Here is a 16818-nt window from a genome sequence, read left to right on the forward strand (position 1 = left end):
AACATTTGTGATTCTAATAGCTGCCTTTGTCTGCAAAATCGCAGGTTCCCTTCCGCCAGGCAAGAAGCTTCAGTGCCATCTCTGTGATCGCCAGTACGGCTACGAGACGAATCTACGAGCACACATCCGGCAACGACATCAGGGTATCCGCGTGCCATGTCCCTTCTGCAGTCGAACGTTCACCCGTAATAACACGGTTCGGCGGCACGTGGCGCGGGAACACAAACAGCAAGAGCAGTACATGCAGAACCAGCTACACAGCTAAGATGTTGCCACTGGCTGACAAATAGAACAGAACGTCAAACGAATTAATTAATTGCCAGCAGAAGAAAAAAAATCAGCCGTATAGAGAAACAAATAAGCTAACTCGCGAGCAAACTAAAGCTAATCAGGTGATAGGGAAGGAAAGTTGAAATCCGAAAATTATTTCGCAAACAAACTCTGAAATAAACAACACCATAATGAACTGTGCAGTGCGTGTGGGCACACGAAATTGGCTCTGCGAAAATAAAAACCGAAACAGCGATTCAGCGGATGGTGGTCGAAACAACCCCTTCGCCATATTTTGAGATGTATTTCACGCTAGCCATTGGAAAGTGACACAAACGCTGGAAACTGTAAACTTCAATCCAGTCTTAGATTACCAATGTTACCGGATGCAACATGATTGCAATATTTAAGTTTTTCGTTTATTCTTAGCTTCCGTCGAAGTTTATTACTCCTTTTTCATCAAAGTTCCTCTTTTTAAAACAACTGTACTGAATTTCTCATTTTTGTGTGACCACTCCTCTTGTGAACTAGTTGGAGGGCTCACAGCATTCTTTCAAAATTTAATAATGAAAGATAAACTTAATCACCACAAGTGTCATTATTTAATATTTTAAAGAAGATAAATCATAGTTGAAGTATAACAATTCACAAACGTAACTGATACAAGATATTTGATGTTTAATTTCTTTGTGCAAGTGAACTACACAGATTTATATCAATGGATGATAGTTTTCTCACACAACACAAGTTACAAGTAAATGAAAGTAATAGAAGAGAAATAAATTATGAATATGAATATACAAAGTACCTGCTGATAATAAGAAATCATAGTTTAATGAGAAATATTTAAATATAAATATACGGATAAATATTCAAATATATTGTAACATAAGTGCGGTTGCAGTAAACAGAGGACTCACGTTGAACAGATCTACTTGCTAGACAAAAGACATTTCAATTATTCAGTGGTGATGGAAGAAGGACAGCAACTAAGTATAGCGCAAATACTTGATCTGAAAAATAAAAACACAAACTCATACACACCAAGCACAGCACAGCCGGACAAAGAAAACAGAAGAAAATGATTCAATATTTTCTACAGTTTGTTTTGTCTAATAGCTGACACTTTTTGAAGTACTGCTAAAATAGTATAAAACTGGGTGCCTACTTATAGAAACTACTAGTACTACTACTACTACTACTACTTACCTACTATTGTTGCTGCAGCTAGTACTACTACTACTACTACTACTACTACTACTACTACAACCGTTGCTCTATTACCGCTTGATAGAGCACACACGATAGTAAAATCAATAGAACAAGTTACTTGTTACATTCGATTGATCTCAGTTTAGGAACTCTTTAACAGATAGAAACAATAGTATCGATAGAATATCAACATTAAGCACCCTTTTGTACCAGCTAGCAATGTTTCATTTTGCCTCGCTACTAAAATGACAGCATCCATGCGTAGACGCCTCGTTACTCGTCGTCGTCGTCATCATCATCATCACCATCGGATGCTGGCAAGTTTAAGTAACTATTTTTGTTTTGGCTTCTAGCCGCCTTAATCATCCCAATGAAAAAGCAAATTTAGGCGCAAAATACATCTCAAAATTTGTAAGCAACTGTTTGAATGGTGATCGCGTTGCTCAGAAGGCGTTTAACGGTAAACGTGCGCGCGGTACCAGTTTTTGTTCGTTGTCAGTGGCGATAGAGTCCAAACAGAACGAATCGAAAGGATTTTGATTTTTCCACGAGTTTTTGTTTGCCTATTTGAGAAGCACGAAGCATAACCGAGAATCAAATCAAAACTAATGTGCTCATATTAATGTATAAGTTTGAAGCAGAAAAATTAAACGAAAAGAGCGAATGAAGATCCCGGGTCTCTGGGAAATAAGACAAGCAGGAGTCGTTCTAAAAACACAAGCAATTGAATTGAAGAGGAATCTGCCTGAAGATTGCTTTTAAAGTTACACATTTTTCCGTTAGAAAGTTTTTCTGTTAGAACACGTCAACCGAAGTTACCTATAGCGAGACAGCAAGATTTTTATTTGCGCTACAAAGATGCTAAATAACACATTTCTTTACGTTTTTTTTACGTTGATAAATCATGTAAGTAGTAGGAAGTTAACACAGCTATACGATATCAGAATGCAATATTATGCCCGATGCTCGGTGTTAAACTCGGCCTCTGGCATCGTTGTAGGATTTTACAGTACAGATTAATCAAAAGCTATTTAATTTATTTAAGCCATATTTATTTGTTCTTTTTTCCATGCGAAGAAAACCCGTGTTTGCGAGCATTGTTTACTTCTGGCGAAGCTTCCATCTAGCTCAATTTTTTTAAAGTTTCAATGCAGTTGAAGGACGGGATAAATATGAGTTGTTCATAGTTAAACAGAAACAAATAGGTGAAATGAAACAATAATAGTGATATTTAAAGGTAAAAAAGTGTACCCTTATTGAAATAGACTCAACATTACATAACGAGTGATCCAAAAGGATCCAGTAATAGCAGGAATAGATACAAATCCTACAACTACAAGGAAGAAAAGTTTTAATTTTGTTCAGAATATACCAGGATCTTTGTCAGTTGAGAACGGAAATTTCGACAGTCAAGGCTTTTGGTCTGTTTCCGTGATGCTGCTGTTTATTTTGAATACTGCCAGTAAATGGTCACCGAATACCTCTTTTTCGCGTTTTTCTGTATTTTAATAAGTAACAGGGGAATACAACTTCTTCCTTATAGTTTAGGTTGACCCACAAGTCATAATCAAACGAGCAAACCATAAAAGATTGATGATTACTGAAATCAACTACCTCCATATATAGCAAGCAAACAAAACATAGTGAGAAAGCATTTAAAACACTTCTACTGCAATAGAGCCTTCGTTTTTTTTCCACCAGTATATTGAACGAGGAAAAACATCAAAGACACTGCATTTTAAACGAAAGATTAAGTTAAATTCAGAATACAAATTTCGATTTTCAATCGGTCGGAAAGTTTTGTGCGGAACGATACTTCGAATGCAGGACATAATAATTTAAAGTTTAACGTGTTTGCGCAAACCAGCAAATTCATAGATGAAAACCATCCAAATTTATCGGTTCAAGAGCAAAGAGTGAGAAATGTTTCGGATTCAAAAAGAAAAAAAAAAATAAATCAGCAGAGCGAGATGATAACAACAACTTTTGGGCAAAGTGAAGAAATCACTATTTCGGTCGTATCTAAAAATCAATCACAGAGAGAAGGAATTTCAGGTCGAGGAAGATAAAAAAGAAATAACGTGAGTAATAGAATCGTAAGTAAAACAAAAAATGAAGCGAGAAAATCAAGTGCGAGCACTTTAAAAATTTAATTATTAAGGACAACAGGTCGAAGAGTGCAGTGACGAATCGAACTGGATGTTCGATTTTCGCGAGGGAAAGGCTTAACAATCGTGAAAGGGATAACCACCCGCAAAGTCTTGTGTAAATAGGGATAGTTTCTGCGATAAAGCAAAAGAACGCGAAAGCAAACAACACATATTAACGGTCATAACCAGACGGTAGAACGGAATGTAACGCAAGAAACGCAATGGAGAAGAGCAAGAATAAGCTGCAAATTACACAGTGAAGACAAAGCAAATAGAAGCTATAAAATAGCTTGAAAAATTGAAATTTAATAAAATTAAATTTGAAAAAGAAGCGATGGAATGGATATAGTGGAAGCAAAATTAAGCATAATCGTAACATGAAATCTAATGTCTAGAGTGTAAAACTTTTCGATGATGAAAATTTAAGGTAACCATAACCCTTTAGAGTTTAAAATTACTGGATGGAACTATTAATATAACATTGAGATAACAAAAACATAACTATTACTAAATCTTTCTTAAAATTCAAAAAAGAAAATGTAAAGTGGTGACATATAGTTCGAGCAGAAATGTAAATAAAGTGCTGGAGAATGAAATAAATATGAAATACATGTAAACAAAAGTTTAGGCTAAATTCTGAGCATACAAATTGAAATAGGTAAAGGTCAAATGTTTGGAACCAACCCAATGAAAAACAAGGAACTGGACGAGTTTGAGTTTATTTTCGTTCGGACTCTGGAGAAAAGAAGAAAAACACTCTTTTTTGGCAACAATTGTTTCGGCATCATAGTTAAGCTTAGTTAGAAATGTTTAGGCAAAAAGTTCTCAAAATTAATTCAAATTTTAAGCAAAATTTTAAATTGTAAAAGAAGTTTTCGTTGCTGTTTTTTGTTGGGCTAAAAAAAAATTAATACGAAATTAGAGGGAATCTTGAAACCTCGGTAAAGTCAAAATTATCAGATTGATTTATGATATAGCGAAGAAGTACGATAGAAACGACCAGCGACAGCAGTGTGGGCAGTGTCACCAATTTACATTGCACTAAATAATTGTCAAAATTTACTAGCTATAGTAACTAGTGTTCTCAAACGTGTTTCGGCAACTTTTCGGTCTTGGTATATTGTTTTTTTTTCGGCATACAACATACCCCACTAAACAGGCAGGCATAAGAAACCGACAGAAGCAAGTATGTTTTCAAGAGAGTTTTTTAAATTACAATTTTTCAGCTGCAAAACGAGCTTTCGCACTTCCGGCACTAGAAGTTCAATTTCGGAGGTGTCGAAAGCTGAAGTTATTCACACTTGAGGCCGTTTTTCGAGGAAGAAGAACGGAGATGGTGGTTGTTTTTTTCTCCAATTTGTCTTGGTTAATTATAATTTTGTTTTTCGGTTTCGCTACTGTTACTTGTAAAACTTGCGTTAGAGTGCAAAGTGAAAATCTATTTGCATAGAAGTGTAAAGTTTAGACATGTAAAAGAAAAAAAAACTCAACTAGTCACACGTGCAACACACTCAGGTACAATAAAAAAAACAACTAAGCGTTAAACATTAAGAGTAAAAATTTGCAAACAAGATGCAAACAAAAATACTTTAAAAGAAAGGGTAACCCTTTTAGAGATACATCTGTAACAAAGTTAATTACGATAACAGTAATTTTTAAGTTTAGTTTTTCCAATGATTCAATTTTTTTTTCGTGTCCAATGGATTAAGTTGAATTGTGCAGGCTGGTTTTTCACTAGACAATGTGTAAACGTAGAGAAGCCCAGAGAGAGAGAGAGAGAAATAGGGAGAGAAAAAAAGAAAATACTACAAAAAAATCAATCTTAAAATATAGTGAGGTAGTAAACTAAAATTAAGACATAAGCGAGGAAGGATATACTTAACAAACAAAAATACGTAAAAGGCCGATTTAGCTTTTTCAGACTAAAAATGCAGTTGATATAGTCGAAATTGACAAAAGAAAACTACACCCAAATTTATTACAAGACAAAATTCCAACGCTGAGTTAGATATGGAATAACCATTTTTTGCGGCAATCGATTTTCGGAATACTGATTTTAGACAAGGATTTTACGCTACAGAATATTCTTAAACCATCGTAGTCAGACAGACTTCTGCTGCAAATACTGCAAATGAAAAAACCACTACGGGACTGCCAACAAGCGTTACCAGTTATACGAGGCTCTTCAAGAGGCAATTTTTCCTAATCAATAAACAGTTTTCCTCCCAACAGAAGCTATAACATTGAGGCTACCAAACGAATGGAACCGCCAAAGTGCACCCACAGAGGCTTTGCAAATGCATTTTGTGCCAATATTGTCACTTGAAGGTGAACATCTCGGAACGCTTGGCAGCAGTCCTGATCCGGCTAACTCATAATATTAATGGTGGCAGTCGAACGGGATATCGGAATCGAGCTCCTAGTTGGCGAGCCCTAGTAACTAATATGCAATAAGCTAGTCTAATTTTGTTTGAAAGATACCTGAGGTGAACACCTCAAACATCCCCCCCAGCACCCATAAAACGAAAGACTCTGCCTGTACCGGGAAAGCTACAGTTGTGACGTGGAATGGATACTGATATGACGACCGCTGGATGGTTCGACAGCTGTTGGTGCAATCAATAGATATAGCCGAATGCTGTTTACACATTGATACCAATCAATGTACCGATTGTCAAAGATTTATCATCAACTACCAAGACTGCAGATAACTGTTACCTCATTTTAAATATATACAAACAATAGCTTTTACTTAAACTAGGTTGTAACTGAAAGTAATCCAACCAATGGCACCAAAAATCTGTTTTCAGTGCATGCAATTAGCTGTCAACCGTGAGTTACTGGGTTGTCAATTCCGTTAAAATACTATTGACCGTCAAAAACAGACAAGATTTACTTGCAATTGTCATTCAATTTTGAATCTTTCAGTATGAATAAGAGTGAATATGTGTCATTGCAGTGCCGGTCTTTTAATTATTGCTTAATCAGTACCAGAGTTGTAAAACGCAATTCAATAACTGACTTGAACTGTCAAAATCCATCCTGTGGGTATCAGAATGAGTTTAACTGCTTACCACAGTAAAATGACAACCCTAGTATGAAACCAGAACCGTTGTAACGAATTCGCTCCGCCTTACAATCTTTCCGAACAGCACGGCAGAGTCCTTTCAACCAGCCTTAATGAACTTAAATAGTTTAAATGGATGATACATAGTGAAAATAACAGTTGAACATTATAGTTAAGCTCAGTATTCCTTGTTTTTAATTTGTTCTTTTACCTTACCGATCGATCAGACCAATCCACTCCCGATCGTTCTATCGATGAAGGGTGTGGCATGATTTGCAATAGTTACAGTAACGAAACAAAGAAGAGTACAGTTGACCGATGAGAAATAGTTTAGATGGAAAATAGACGAATTATTTATTGAATGTGAAAACTGCATTTTTCTTCACAGAATGGAAAACAGAATCTACAAAGGCGAAAACTGATAAATATTTACAATATTTCTAATTACAAACAGATAGAATCATATACAAGAAACAGTTAACAGTACCCTTATACAGTACTGACAATAGTTCATTTTCTGTACAATAGTTAAACAAAAGCAAATCAAATCTACACATGCAGCTTCCATATATTCTTTAAACCGGTTGTTTGTTATCCTCAATAGACACGTGAACGGATTATGTTTTTTAGTAAACAAGTGCAACGCCAGACATCAAGAACTCACATACATAAATCATACTCGCAGAAGTAAGGTCGATTTGTGTCTACTTTGTCAGTTTGACAACTGTCAACAAAAAATACACAAAAGAGAAATACTTACTATTGCCCCCAGCAATAGTTCGGAAATGATGACGCAAACAGTAAATAGTGATGATTTCTATAATAATAGTTAAAATAACGAGTATTTATTGTTAATTCTATGAGACAGACTCGGATGAGCAACGAGTTATTAAATATTTTGAAATAGTTACAGATCTGAGCTACTAAGCTAGCCCTTTTAGTTTTTACATTCACGGAATAGTAAAACCAATATAAATGCAGTTTCATTATTTATTTGTACATAAGTAAACACAACAAAACACACACACACACCTATACAAGCTACAATTAACAATATACACACAGAAACAATAAATTAACAGCAACTATTCTGAATGACTTGGACTAACGAACTTTGGACTTCCCGTTGGACCTCAACACGAATATCCTACATGCCCCCCTTAGCATTTAATTGTGTTGTTTCATACATTTCATCGCATGTGTACCGCGTATTACTTATACTAACATTTCAGGCGTTGAGAAGAAGTTTGATGGAACTAACAAAAAAAAGGTCTAGAAATAGTATCAATCCCACCGTTTAATTGATAGTTGGAATAGTTTAAAACGGAAAATTTGTATGTTACTTTTCTTCGGAGCATGCTCATCCTTGAATGTGCGTTCGTCGATTATATTTAGTATTTACTTGACTTCATTTCATTTACCCTCGACCAGGAAATTATCCCACAGCAAACGAAAATTATTGAAAGAAAAAAAAGTTACACGACGCTCTCTTCTGAACTATGGGAAATTTGCGAACAACACAATTAAAAGAAAACAGCAACCAGAATCCTTTGTACTAGGAACAGGTACGCAAAATAAACCCTACAGGACACGGAATGCATGAATAGCGGAGTGATTGTGGTCGTGAAGAATTATATTCAAACAAACCCCCAGCAGAGACGGGTGAATTAGTGCAGCAACATTTTGTTTCAAACAACAAACGTTTTGGCCTCCTTACCTACTAAATTTTACCGTTAAGTGATTTACTAGATTTTCTGGGTTTTGGGATTTTTCTTTTTGGTTTATTAGATGTGACAAGTTAGAGTTTAGAACATTTTTCTTCATGACAGCTTTGGCTGGAGAAAATGACAGACCCTCGAAAGTGGGTCAGCAAAGCACGAACCAGATGTTACCATAATTTGCTTTATAATTTCGGTTGCTTTGACAGAACAGCAGAAAGCATATTTCCTGTATAAAAGTAAACTTTCGTAGGTTTAAAAATGCCCCGCCGTCAAGAGTTCACAATCCGTACTACATTTTTTAGGTTAGGTAACACTCTGATGAGCAAACTTTTGTGAAAAAATATCATGGAGTCTAAACTACAACTATATCGAGAGAAGAAAAAAAATGATAAAAACCAACAAATAGTATATTTGAAGTAAGAAGGAACTATGAGAAAAGCTAAATATTATCAATTGTGTGTGTTCATAGGAAGCACGCTAGGTTTGTAAGTGAACGACTATGAAAAAGCGGAGAAACGGCTGTAGTTTCTGGCTGTTTTCCTGCATGGATAACAAACAAAAAAAAACGAAAACTTTTTTCATAAGTTATTTTTAACATTATATTTTATTAAGTTTTTGTAAGTTTACCTTTTTTGTTTTTAAGTTTATAATTAGATGGCTTAAGTTTTTTTTGTAAATGTGTACAACTGAATGAAAAATCAAAGCATTGGAAGCTAGGCCATTGTTCGATCCTCTGATCCGATGATCTTTCCCAAGTGGCGGATAAACACGTCCAGCTGAATTGTTGATGTATCATTTGGTTCCACAAAGTGTATGCGAAACAATTAATACATGATTTTATAACGTCAATGAAAGAAATATAAAACAGAGAGTCAAATAATCAAATATGATTGGTTTTGTTGTTTTATTTTATTGAATTCGAGTTCGTTCGTTTTGATTTCCCTAGGTTTTATTCATTGTTGATTTTGCCTTTTCGTTCCATGTTCACAGCTGCTAAAAGGATTTTCAGTGTTTGGTTGGATGATTACACTAGCGCCAGTAGTGGAAAGCTATGGTGGTTTGTGTCTTGGATTGAAAACTGAGAACTCATGTATCGTTGAATATAGTTTCAAAACACGATGAGATGCATAATTTCCGTTTCCTAAACTCGAAAGCATTGTTTTTAAATACATATATCAGAAATATTCTTTCCTGCAAGTACCGATCTGATCTGGTGATCGAAAGTAGGAAAAGACAAACTCTTGCAGTTGTCACCTTTTATGACATGAAAGCAGGAACCCAGTGGATCTATTCTCAATTATTTTTTCCGTCGGATTCTTCACGGCTTTTAGATAGAATATAGGTACTATCAATCTCCTAGTGAAGCCCCTTCAATACTCATTACTAATTACATCAGGTTGAGGAAAAAGAAGTTCTTTATTTCAAGATGTCGAGGGCATTTCTCAACAGTTACTAAGACTACACACTTAAATTTTATTGCTGAATCTCGGCAAAGAATGTCGAGATTGGCACTGTCGTGTGCTCGGTAATTCTCGGTTGATTTTTCATTAGGGCGTATAAGCAAGTGACAGTTTCTCTTTAGTCACTCTCTCTTTCGATTATTGTGGTGTGATTAAAAAGATTTTCTTTGACATCACTATTCTGTTTGAAAGTCGAAAGTTTAGGGTATCATTTAATGCATAGAGTTGAGTGATAAACGTGGAAACCGTTTGGTAATTAATAGAAGAGAAAGTAAACAAAGAGAAATTTGCTCATACGCACTTTTGAAAAATTAACCGAAAATTGTCTCGGCAAAACGTACAATTAATGAGAATCTCGGTAATCCCAAATTTCGTAATTGTCAGTATTTTCTGAAGTTGTCAGCAAAAGAGTTGATTGATAATGTTGGAGACATAACTGGATGACGCTAATACGAATAAAACTAACATGTTTCTTCACACTTCTGAATAGCTAAAAAATCGTTCTAATAAGTTGATACATTGTGTGAATTATGCAAGGTTTCATTTCTTTACTTCCAGCATTGCAACGGTGCACCTATACTTAAGTACGACGAATTCACGACACATTAATTTTAATACAAATTAATAGGGCAGGGCAAAAGAAAGTAAAAAATTGTTCGCTTGAAGAAGTACACAAGGCATGCATTAGATTTTAATTTCAATGGAAGAAAATATTAAAAAAATCTGAACTAATCAATTTACTGATATTAAAAGTCATCCGCGCAGGCTAGAATCAATGAAACGTGTTTTATATCTACCCAGTTGATAACGCGTAATTTGAAAACTCGCTGCTTTCAATATTTCAATGCTCAATCGAAGTCGATGTGCGTGAGAATTGCTTATGAAAGTTTTTTGGCAAAATAAATAATTCAAATTAAAATGACTAAACAAATTTTTTAGTTTGTTTTGTGATTTCAGTGAAGCCGTTTTTCAACCAACCATTTCAAATGTTATACCATACTTGACGAAAAATATTTGTAGTCGTTGTGGTTTTACAAAATGTACCCATTGTATTTTGTAAAAATTTCTGTGACTAACTAATGCATAAATTCATAGTTGCCCTGAAGATGAAGGTACAACCTTCGGAACGTTGGCCGTTTACGAAAAATGAATGTTTTAACGAGAAACTAATTGGCCAAAAAGGGATCTCTTGATGTGATATAATTTTGAGTTATTTGTGGTTATTTCATACTGAAAATTGTATTTTAAATTGCTCATCATATTTCCGATAGCATGGAGCAAAAAATATGGTGATCATCGCAACTCGGAGGGATCCAGTCTCCAGTGGTTGATGAGTTGGATCTTACATAGGGATTGTTCAGATCCCAAGTAACAATTCGAATGCCTTATGGTTTTGATTATAATTTATAGGAGTTTTGTAATTGCTTGTTCAATCACTACTTGTTTTAAAACATCTATAATAAGTGTCGCTTTTGACAAGTAATATCATAGTTTTTAAAGCTTCTATAAAACCTTTTACCTAGACTAACAACTGGACTAAAAATAAATCAATTTGTACTAGAATAAAACCATGCAAACGCTCTTAATATTGCTTTAAAAATTTTTCTTTGAAACATTATTGTCAGTTAAATTCTTTCATAAATCTAGTTTTGTGTGTGAGCGTGTTCATTTAATGACAGTTCCACTCAGAGCAAATTTGTGGGTTCTAAAGTACATTTATGACATTCTTGTTGTTGGCTATTTGATTCATCGCTTCTTAGATTAAGTGTAATTTGCATTAAAGAAAATTTCATGGCCGCCATTATGATTTTCTTTGCCGTAGCCTTTATTGACATCAAATAAACTTCGAAATGCAAAACGAGGAAGTATGATGGACTTTTATAATTCATTTTAAGAACGTATGAACAAGTTTTACCGCCACGAAATAGTGTTATACAAAAAAGACGATGAATCACAGAAAATAATTTTCATAAATCATGGAGACTTTTGCAAAAACCGTATTTATTTCAAGGCGATTAGTTATAATTCTTATTTTTATCCATACATTCACGATAAAAATAAAAGCGCATGAAGTTTTTACGTTCGGTTAAAGCCTCAAACTTGTAAATAAAATCCAATGAATTCTTACTGATTGCATTCAAAGCAGACATGACATATATAGTCAAGAAAAATATTATCAAAACGACAGTTTATTCATAGTGGAATTCATTCCATCCAAATAAATTTAATGTTGATCGTAAAGCTGGTTTCAAAATTTTCTTGAATTTGAAGTTTTAACGCAGCTTTATGCTGATTCTTCACTTTGCTTTATAAACCTTATGAAGAATGGTCCACTTGGCAGGAACATGCTCTTATAGAGGTTTTCAGTAGGCTTTGGTGGACTTTAAAATTTTAATGCAAGATTTATTATGTAGCATTGAAGATAGCTACAAGTATTTATTAATATTAAAAATGTTACTTGGGATGGCGTGGGTACTTCGATGGTGGCCGTATCCTTTTGTCCGTGGGATGAATCGAAACTTCCCAACCAAGCTGCTGGAAGTTCTGAAGAATCACTATAGGCTTGACAAATTTTAGACATTTCTGGTCATTCGCTAGTTTCGAATGGACAAGTTATTGACGACTACTAACATACCGGTTCAATTATCTCTTGGCCCTTCTATGCGAGATGCATCTTCGACATAAACCGACCAGACAAAGACCATTTACAGTTTCAGACGTCTGGATTGCATTTTCGACCTTGTCAAACAAAAATTGTTAAATGTATCGAATCTTCTCTTTGTTGATTTCCATTTTCAACACCCTGTAACTCACTACTGAATGTACTGAACCAAAAATATCAAAAGATTTTTTCTAATGCGAAATGTCACCTTGACAACGTGCATAAATCTGGAATTATTTTAACGATACTTCACGAAATATCGATCACAACAGTCATCAACTAAACAATGTAAAATATAGATTCTTTTTTGAATAACCTAATATTTCAATTTTGTGAAGGAAAATTTGAGCGCAAGTATTCTAACGAATGGGAAAATGGAATCCTGTAAGAAGTCTTAAAAAATCGTTTCAAATCTTTTTACATTGGCTTCGTGGCGTGTTTAGTTTTGGACGGTGTTGTAACGGCCAGTAAAATATCTGTCAATATGAACTTTACAAAAGGAATGTTCGGTGCTTGCGGATGGAATGACTAGTACTTTACTCATCATCCAGAGCATGATCCTTGAATCGATTTTGATCGAGCTCTGGAACATTCAGAAGTGAGAGAGTACAAATTCAGGACATTTACATCAAAGACTCGAAATATGTTCCTACAAATTTATGTATGAGCAACAGCTAGTGAGGAATAGCATATTGTTTGTTTTTATTTGTTCGGTCTATTCTTTGATTTAGTATAATTATTTGATATGAAAGTTTTTTTTTTCATCCTAGTCAAAGCGTGACTGTCGGAATGAATGAAAGTGATGGACCGAACAGACTGTACTCTACTGATCTCGAACAGACAAAAGTGTTAGCCGTCCATTTAATAGTTAAGAAAACCATGACCACTTCTAAACCGACTTCAGAATCATTTCATTTCATTTACACTCATAACATCAAACTGGATTCAAGCAGCTATTAATGTAAATATTCAGTACACCAGGACACGAGTTAGTTCTTATTACTGTGAGCCACAGTTGTAAGGTAAAGTAGCTTACACACCTCAACAAGTCAATGTTATAATGTACATATATAGACGCATATAGAGGGCGAGTGCAAAGGCAAACCAGCGGTAGAATTGTTGATTTGATGATAGTTCGAAATCGAATCGAGAATTTCTCAACCGGTGTAGCTGCACGCGTGAGGATCAATGTGTTAGATGCAGAATATACATCCTTTATGTATAATTATCTGCGGCGTAGAAACGCTTGAGCTGTTCTATAAACAAAACAAAAATAAAAAACACGGAAAAAATGTCAGCAATACGATCTCTACATGATAACTAAAATTAACTCTAAAAATTAATCATTACTAAAGTAAGACTTTGGCAATGTTCTTACTAAAAACTACTTTTAGACGTAATCACTAAGAAAATAAAAAAAAAAACACATAAAGTATGACGAAGTTCAGAACCATATTGTAATGACAAAAAAAGAAAAACGCAATTTTGGACTAGTATTTTAATTTATATTTATATCGAAATTAGATTTTAGCGTTTAAAGTAACAAAAAAAAACTCCTTCGTAGAAGATGGGCACCATACCAGTTTGCAAGTAGATTGCGTGAAAATTCCCCAAAAGAAGAATAAAAACATTCAAGAGATACGATCAGAAAAAAGCATACTACCAGTTCAAGATATAAAAAAATGGTATACCACATGAAGAATCATATGTTTAAAGGATGAAACTATTATTAGTAACTATCATAATGAAGATGTGTGTATCTGAGTAATCCAAAACAAAAGAAAACAAATTCAGAGGAAGGAAAAAAAATTGAGAGTAAAATTAACCCTTAGATGTTTCGATGTAGTTTGACATACAAGATGATGAAAACGAAAATATGTGAAAAAATTACATTTAGGTAAGACTTTCTCCGTACAGTTCAGATGATTGTTTCAACATGACCCTACACCGCCATTGTGTTTATACATTCAGCAAAACGATAAACACACTCCACACGGTCAAACAGTAAAAATCTAAACCAACTCATGTAATGCTATTTTTGTCGGTCGAGTTAAATTACAGTCACGTGCATATGCATACAACTTCACGCAGTTTTGATTCATAATCGAAGAATAAAGTACAAAATTCTCTTGAAAGTAACAAAACAAGTAAGAAAAAAAGTGAGCAAAATTTACACTAATAAACAACACACTTTTCGGAAGTACAAAATTTCAGGGTTCAAATTAAATCAAGCATTAAAATTATAACAAACGCAGAATAGAAATCATAAGCAAAGTACATGAACGAAGTGTTACAAGAACATGGGGCGGACGGAACATCACTAATATTATTACGTGAGAGCGGTGGCTTCCTACCGATTTGGATGAACAAAAAAAAACCATAAAAGAATGATCCACAGTGAGGGTTAGGTTTGAGGCACGAAACGGTAACAGTCACAAATGAGAAAGCTGGAAAAACATACGTAAATTTAAGATTTAGAACATTAATATTTGTAGGAAGATCACGTATTCAGTTGAAACTTTTCGGCAACTACTGATACACACACATACACTCACTCACAAACCAACACACATTCACCATGAATTCCAAATGAACACAAATCATTCGTCAGCATTTAAGTATCCAACTTCGGTAGCATTCTTGAGTTTGAATTTCGTCAGCAAAACCGATGCATAGTTTTTGGAAATAAACGTCATCGTAGAGATCCGCGTTGAAACCAACAACGGCGAGAAGATTTTCGAATAGAACCCTAGATTAGATTGGTACTTTCAGTTTTCAAACCATGGTCATGGTCATGATCGCCGGCAATCCACTGTTCGACACGGGACACTTCCGTTTGCTTGTTCCATCCGGCACAACCGCAATACATTTTAAAAGTATACTCAAAATCCCTCTGTATACGAGTAATAAAACAATATATTTCATATTGGAGAATTCTTCGGGCCTTACAACACGAACGACACGGCGATTGTTGCTCTGAGGTGGAACACCGCAAGCGTCCTGATCAATGTTTTCAGAATGGATTTCCCCGATCATCGTTGGCATTGTATAATTATAATTTTTTTTATGTAGATAAAAAACATGTTCACAAACGGTTGACTGCTGTGCTGCTACGACAAAAAGCATGGGAAACATGGAAACTCGTTAGTCGAGACACAGTCACCTTTTGTGAAAAAATCTACTCGCACGCAAGAAAGTAGTTTCTTCTTTTTTGGTTTGATGGCGCTGTCAGCGCAAGAAAGATTTACGTTGAGTTCGTCAATAATTTCCAGCATAAATCTATATTTTTGAAACATTAATTTTAATTTTAAATTGAACTATTAGACATTGATTATTATTGTGGAATAATATTTATGATATCTGTGATTTTAAAATACAATGTAATTAAATAGTAATAGCAAGAATGGAAACTAAACGAAAATAAAGATTAAATACAAGCAGCTTACTGATGAGAAAAGTCACACGATCGATCATCGTAATTTGTGTAGAGGGAATGTATTCAGTTCATGCAATTTCGGTATACTCACGAACAAAACCTAAAACGAAGACGAGCAAAAAAAAAACTATTCACACTTTCACATGGCATCGTTTGATTATTCGATCAAAATTACGAATTCATATATTTATTATATTGAGACACGGCATCACTAAATGCTTTTATGAAAAAAAAAAAATCAACTACATCCAAAGCATGTATTTTAAGTCTACATATTTTCACGGCAAAATATATTTCACACAGATGATCGTACCAGAAAAGGAAACGCAAGTAATATACGAATGCAAGAAGGATTGAAGCAAATCCTAATTTACAAAAGTCTCTTGGCAACACACAAAGAAAAATGAAAAAAAAAAACAAATCACTGACAAACACTGATTCCGTATAAGTAAGTGAAAAGTGGATGCAAATAATAAATGAACAAAAAGTGGATATGATAATTTATATAAGAATATTATAAAAATAAAAATTAATTTGTTGCTAATATTTTTGCTTTCGTTCCTTGAACTGTAGAAATTCGAAATCCTGCATCTGAGGAACAGTGGTTCCAGAACTATTTGTTTTTTTATTTAAAAGATATTTTATTCAGGCCTATTTGCGTACAAGCTTTACGTGGCCGATTTAGCTGAGTTTTTAAATAAAAGATTTTTTTTTGTATTGGATCTCGTTGTCACCCTTTTTCTAGGGGGAGAGGAGCTTCCATTTTCCTCCTGCGAGGATAGAGATGCACTTCGTTCGTGGTTCGTCTCGTCATCCATTGCCGCATCGGTGATATTGTTG

At 34.5% G+C, this 16818-nt stretch overlaps 1 protein-coding gene across 3 annotated transcripts in view; it reads left to right on the forward strand.

Moving 5' to 3' along the window:
- The window catches only part of LOC131429679 (zinc finger protein chinmo), a 200650-nt gene extending 184138 nt beyond the window's left edge, over positions 1-16512 (forward strand). For all 3 annotated transcript variants that reach the window (XM_058593968.1, XM_058593969.1, XM_058593970.1), the window contains one exon: positions 45-16512. In XM_058593968.1, coding sequence (XP_058449951.1) covers positions 45-265 — 221 coding nt within the window. In that variant the 3' untranslated portion in view covers positions 266-16512. The remainder of the gene's footprint in view (positions 1-44) is intronic.
- The last annotated feature ends 306 nt before the right edge of the window (positions 16513-16818 follow it).

This window comes from Malaya genurostris, chromosome 2, assembly GCF_030247185.1.
Source record: "Malaya genurostris strain Urasoe2022 chromosome 2, Malgen_1.1, whole genome shotgun sequence".
NCBI classification, from domain to species: domain Eukaryota; kingdom Metazoa; phylum Arthropoda; class Insecta; order Diptera; family Culicidae; genus Malaya; species Malaya genurostris.